The 6,998-nt window shown below is 35.3% G+C and overlaps 1 protein-coding gene across 1 annotated transcript in view; it reads left to right on the top strand.

Moving 5' to 3' along the window:
* Window positions 1–6,998, top strand: part of LOC107674503 (inactive N-acetylated-alpha-linked acidic dipeptidase-like protein 2) — a 113,449-nt gene that overhangs the window by 51,482 nt on the left and 54,969 nt on the right. Inside the window, exon 4 of the mRNA XM_016468490.1 lies at window positions 4,362–4,500. Coding sequence (XP_016323976.1) covers window positions 4,362–4,500 — 139 coding nt within the window. The remainder of the gene's footprint in view (window positions 1–4,361; window positions 4,501–6,998) is intronic.

Raw genomic sequence — 6,998 nt, 5'->3', positions numbered from 1 at the left:
TCCGTCCGTCCGTCCGTCCGTCCGTCCGCCGTCTGTCTGTTAATAATTAAATAAAAAAAATGTTTTACATTAATTATGGATCATTGTAAGTGGATGCATTTAATCCCTTCAAAGAGATGCTAGGCACTCATTAATGACTAAATAGATTGACTTAGTCTCATTAAACCAACAAATAACCATGCTTATTAAAGTTGAATTTAATCATTACAGGGATTAAAGCAAGTTATTTCTTATAATTAAATCACCGGCAGCTGTTTGGGAAATCGTTATAAGTGATTAATGCGTAAACAATTATGGTACAGCTCAAGTCATATCTTTTACGATGTAAACCATTTCTGAAAACCTTCACCAAGATAATTATTTCAAACTCAGGTGTTTGTGTCATTAGAGTAATAGGGATCATTGTAATTGATATTTATTAATGGATGAAGCACAGGTGATACCCTATAGTTTGCTGACTTACATTTACATTTACATTTAGTCATTTTGCAGACGCTTTTATCCAAAGCGACTTACAATTTGGGGATACATAAAGCGATTCTTCTTAAAGAGGCAAACAGATACAGGAAGTGCTTGTAATACCAAGTTTCTAGACATTGTTCAAATAAGTACAAGCTAGAAAGAGAAGGAATAAATAAAGAGAGAGATTTTTTTATTTTTTTTATAATGATGACGATGAAGTCAAGTAGCTTTGAAAGAGATGAGTTTTCAGCTGTCGCTTGAAAATTGTCAGGGATTCAGCATTCCGGATAGGGGTGGGAAGATCGTTCCACCAGCCAGGAATGGTGAACGAGAATGTTCTGGAAAGTGATTTTGTGAAGTGAAAACTTGCGAAAGTGAAGTGACTTGAGGAAAGACACCTGCTGGTTTTGTTGTCCTTGTGTTTCATGTTCTCAATATAATGTTTGAATCATTTTCAAACTTGATACATGATTACTGTGCATTCAAGCAGGGGTTCTCAAAGTAGGTATTGTAAATGTGACTTGTTCTCAGTTCTCACTCTTTTTCATACTGTGTTGATTATGCATGCAAGAACCAATGTGGTTAGTGTACAGTTTCATTTCTTCACCACCTTTATGTGCTTATTTGTTGTTGAGTGCACACACACTACTGCACATTGTGCAAACACGTTGTTGCATACAGTATGTGCCAGATTTGAATGTGAGTGAATATAGATTTGAATTTCATTGTGTTTTACTCACAAATCAGTCGAATGAATTTGAATACATTGCACAAATGATTTATGCTGTTATGGTAGTTTATGTGCTTTTTGGAGCTTCAGCAATGTAAGTAAATGATGATTAATTTAATGATTCATTTTTGAGTGAACCATTTTTATTTATTTTTTGTTGATTAATATTGATTAATATTAATATGAATATTAATAATCATGATTAATAAGAATCAGGATTAATATTAATAATCAGGAGAGAAATATGCACAGATCAAGCACTGTTTACAATGTAAAATAGTTCAAGATGGTTCTAAACAAATGTGATTTTGATGTGAGAGAACAAAAGATCAAGTCAAGTCAAGTCTACTTTATTGTCAATTCTTCCACATGTACAGCACATATATAGATGATGGACTTTTTCCACTGGATCACTGGAGGAAGTGTTATTATGGATTAGAGATTGATATTTTAACCAGAAGCAACAGTTTAAAGTTAAAATTGTTTAATTTATGGGCTGGAGTTGTGTGGATTACTTGTGGATTATTGTGATGTTTTTATAAATTGTTTGAACTCTCATTCTGACGGCACCCATTCACTGCAGAGGATCCACTGGTGAGAAAGTGTTGTAATGCAAAATTTTTCAAAATCTGTTCTGATGAAGAAACAAACTCGTCTGCATCCTGAGAGTGAGTACATTTTCAGCAAATTTAAATTTTTGAGTGAACTATTCCTTTAACAAAACTGATGTTGTGGATTTAAGCTAAATTAATAAATGTAAACAATGAATTAATATTTTAAACAGTCAAATTATGGGTGAGAGGCACAAAAGTATTTTTCTACTGTGATACGGCACCACCGAAAAAATAAGATTTTTTTTTCTTTCTTTTTATTAATACTCATTGAATTTTCACAGAAAGTGCCTCTGAGTTTGCACATGTGTGTTTCATCGGCATAGATTCTATTGATATGACTGTATGATGCAGATAATGGTGACCTTTGGAAGCACTAGACTCAATTTGAATTCTAGCTCTGTACCAGGCACTCTTAGCTGTCATTTGTTTGGGAAGAGTTATTGATTTTCTTTAAAGCGAGTGCTAACGCTCAGTCTGCGAGGATCAAGCGTTTTGACTGATCCTCCTCAGACAATTAGCCCTGATGTTATGATGTTATGCATGCAACAGCAAAATGTAACAATATTTCAGGTAACTTCAAAACCCTTTTAATATTCAATTCCTATGCTTAGATTATAGTCTCAAAATCATGGCGTCTTAACAGGCTGGTCTGTTTAGATGAAAGACTTCCTGTAGTTTATGTGTGTCATTAACGTAATATGATGAACAAGGGTACATGTAGCATTCATAAATATTACCTTTTTTTACTGTATGTGATTTTTAGTGCATCTAAGAATTTGTTTGGGTTGACGTAATTAGTGATCAGTTGTCATAACAAATTTGTGAAGAGCAATAATGGAACAAATGAACATGAGCACATTAAATTTCATTACATTTAATAATGGCAATTCTACAAAAAGTAATAAAAAAATTAGTAGCAGGTAGATTATTGGCTAAGCAATGCAGTTTCTCTCATCCTCTATGAGCCGCTGTGTGTGTATCGGCGACTGTAAGTAAATGTCAAGTGCTGTGTGTTTAGTTGTGCTCCTTTGTATTCCCGTGAAGGACATGTTGTTGGCATTTAGCAAGAGGCATGACGCACCCAAGCAACCAACATATCTACAATGTGTTGATTGCTATCTGTGAATAAATCCTCCCGTATTGTAAAAGATTTCCAAGCCTATTACAAGCCTGTTTATCTTTATCGTGCATGGGGAGCGGCTTCTGGCTGCTTCTCATATGGATGTCAGGTGCTAGGGAGTTTCATTTGCACAACACCCAGTGGTGCGTATGCCTTCAGACCAAATGTGCCCGTCTGTTTGACACACAGTCTAACCGCTGACATGGCTGGCACCATCAGCATAATTGATATGCTGCTGTGCATATGGTATACGCCGCCATTAGCAGCCGCAATGAGATTGTCGACGAGATGTTCAAGGCAAACAGTGACCTTTGAACAGTGACTCAGATGACATAAACATCTACTGCCATGTAAGGCGGCAACATCCTCATTCTTTACCCCTGGGGATGTAAGTATGAAGTTCAAATTCAGTCAACTTGGGAATTATTTGCTCTACTTTAAGATCATTGATTTTTATGTGGGTGTTTCTTCAGCTATCTACACTTTTGGCCCTGTGGACTTTCAGAAAATAAACTCTCTTTAGACACACTTTTCACTCTCACTAGTTTATTTCATTTGTCTGCTAACATTGGATATACAGGCATCACAGAAAAAAAATGTCATGTGCACCTCAATGTCATTTTCAACACATCTTAAATTATGTATCATGCTTTATAGCATTTTATGATAAAAGAGATGGTTTTAAAACCTTTTTTTAGCATCAATTAAACCCATGGATCGCATTATGTATTGTAAATACACAATATGAAATAATCTTTTCACCCTTTTTGTATAATTATAAAATTATATTTATATATTTATTATATTAATATGATCAACTCCTAAGACATAAATATGCCCATAGTTTAAGAAACACCAAGTACACTAAAGTATACAGTGATATATTGTGTTTTTTGTAACCATATAAAAGATACATTAATTTTCCTCCTTCCCTGACAAGTTGAGCTGCTGTGATAGATACTGTGGTTTGGCTAATTTGGCAGAGCTGTTGGAAGCTCTAATGAAAAAAGCTGCCCAACGCTCTCAGCTGTTAGGACAAACACACTCAGATACTCACACTGACTGAGATGGCACAAGGATAATCATTAATTACTATTGCTATTGTGATATTGTCCACCCACACTGAGGACCAGAGAGATAACTAGTTACCTCCAGAGGCTTTGAAGTACCCATGGGTTGTAGTACCCATGTCATTATACACATTTGTGTCCTCATAAACCATATATACCAGTACACATATACACACATATATGTTTTTAAACAGCAGTGTATCTTGCACAAAGAGTTTAATCTCTGTCATCTCTCCACAGCTCTCTCTTCTGGCAGAGATGTGTCCTCATAAACCATATATACCAGTACACATATACACACATACATGTTTTTAAACAGCAGTGTATCTTGCACAAAGAGTTTAATCTCTGTCATCTCTCCACAGCTCTCTCTTCTGGCAGAGGTGGGGTTCGGTGGCTCTCTTCTCTATGTGGATCCCTGTGATGCCCCATTTGGAAATAAAACCTTTGGGGTGACCCTGAACCCAGGTGGGAACCCGTTTTCTGAAGAAAATGCCAGAAGTGGTAAGCATCTGCAACAGACACTTACACCATTACACTGTAACCTTCTTAAGGTTTTATTTTATTTTTTACATTTTATACTCTCATCAAAACTTATTTTATTTAGATCAAGTGGAGAGACAGAGATCTTGGTATTGCATAATTTTGCTTGACAGTGAGATCGTAAACTCATTTCCTGAGTATTAAATAAAGTATAATTTTCTTGCAAAGACTTGATTAACATGAATTTAATAATAATAATAATAATAATAATAAAATATATTAACCTAAAAAATATCTTTAGTGTTTAGCTGGTCAGGCTTTACTTTCAAGGCAAACACTTTTAATCATGCTGATAATTTTCACTACAAAAAAGAAATCACAGAAAGATAATTACTGCTTTTGGACATCTATGACGCTTGTGCACTTAAACTACCTCTTCTTCTCTAATTAAACGTTCCATTTCAGACTATTATTTTTAATAATGAAAAAAAAAATGGCATTTAGTTTATGACTTAGTTTACGACTTTATGAAATCTAGACTAAGTTATATGCATCTTATAATACAAATGAACCACTGAAGTTTATGATAGCAATGTACCATTGTGCAGCTCTAAAACCTATAGTATGTGCTGTCCATGGTGCTGAAAGTCAGCTATGTGTGTGCAGCTGTCCGTGGTACTGAAAGCGAATGACCTACAGTTTAAACAATTTTAATGTTTTGGTGTATTTAAATATCTACTGTTGACTGTAGCATTGTGCAAATATAAAACCTACAGTGTGTGCTGTCCATGGTGCTCAAAGTCAACTGTATGTGTGCAACTGTCCGTGGTGCTGAAATCAGATGTCTTACATCAGGGGTTTTCAAACTTGTCCTGGAGGTCCTCAAGCCCAGCACTGCACAAGGACATCTCAATTTGAAGGATCCTTAAAAGGCAGTTTTTGTTTCGCACCCTTTATTTGGCCTGTTTTGACCACAGACGTTTGTTATTATCTGCATTTGTCATACAGTTTAAATAAATTTTATGTTCTGCTATATCTATTGATGACTATAGCATCATGTAAGTCTAAAACATATATTGTGTGCTGTCTATGTTTCTGAAAGTCAGCAGTGTATGTGCAGCAGTGCTGTTGTCTGTGGTGCTGAAACCAAAACGACTGTAGTTAAGAGTACTGCCCATGACAGAAGACCTCAGCGCAGCCCTGGCTGACCCTGACTTTCTGCAGTGCAGGATCACTGGGACGTGTCATTACTGGAGTGATAGCATGGGCTTACAGCAGGCTGCGAAGTCAGGGCACAACGGGGCCTGCAAACAGATGTCTTAGCAGATGTTTCGTGCCTGTTTTCTCTTCAGCAAAGCCCTTTGTCAGAGCGCTCCACAGGAAATGAGTGCAATGTGAAATTATTCAGTGGGACTATTGTCCTTGTGACAGTTTTGTTTGTTAGGGAGAGAATATATGCAATGTACTCTGGTGAACCAATACACAGAACAGCAGAGGTCAGACTCTAGTTATTTTTATGCTGTCTTCATGATCCATAATATAAGTTCACATTTTGCTTAGTCCTCTTGTAATTTTGTGTGTCTGTTTGTGAGCTTATTATATGATTTTCTGCAGATTTTATGATCACTGGCTGTAGATGTCAATCTATGACTTTGTTTAATCAAAAACATTATAGAGAGGTGTGCTATTAATATAAATGTTGACCAAGTATTTGCTCTGAAATATTATTTTCTTGTTTTTTCCAATAAAAATGAATTAGGAATAATGGTCATTCAAAACCCCTACTGGTAAACATGTATTGGTCAGACGTAGTTGATGAAGAGTGTGGAGGAAGTTTTGTTTGTGAGAGTTCTTCTATGCTTTATTTAGGCTTAATTATCAGCTGTACAGTAATAGTTGTGTTGCTTCCATTTGAATTTAATCTCTTTGTTGTACTTAAATACTACCTACTGATACAGATTAAGTTAAATAAAAGCAGACGCCCTGGATAACACATTCTTGCTTAGTCCCCCGCTAGACAAAACTTGTTTTAGCCCCATTGAGATGAATATTTACAATGGAAAGAATGACATGCATCTGCACAAATTAGTGAGTCAGACATTTTGATTGATAGACACTTGATTGATAGTTTTGCTTGCTGATTTGTCACAAATGCACTTTTTCATGTTCTCTCTCCTGTTCTGATCAATTTATGTGACGTTAAAGGAATATTCTGAGTTAAGTACAACTTAAGCTCATTGCACAGCATTTGTAATGTGCTATAAATGCTGTACTACAAAAATCTGGGTTACAATGAGACACTCCGAATGGAAGTGAACAGGGCCAATCATTAAACCATAAAAAAAAAAAAATAATAATAATAATAATAATAAAATAAAATAAAAATAACTTTTTGAGCTGTATAGCCACAATACATAAATGTGTTAGCATGATTTTAGTCACTCGCTGACCTTTTAAAATTTTGTGCAGCTTTACAAATTTGTTGCATACCTTAGAATGATTGTAATAAAAAAAATAAA

The sequence above is a fragment of the Sinocyclocheilus anshuiensis genome, unplaced genomic scaffold (genome assembly GCF_001515605.1).
Source record: "Sinocyclocheilus anshuiensis isolate Anshui unplaced genomic scaffold, SAMN03320099.WGS_v1.1 scaffold572, whole genome shotgun sequence".
Classification (NCBI taxonomy): Eukaryota; Metazoa; Chordata; class Actinopteri; order Cypriniformes; family Cyprinidae; genus Sinocyclocheilus; species Sinocyclocheilus anshuiensis.
This window is presented reverse-complemented; position numbering and strand designations above follow the sequence as displayed.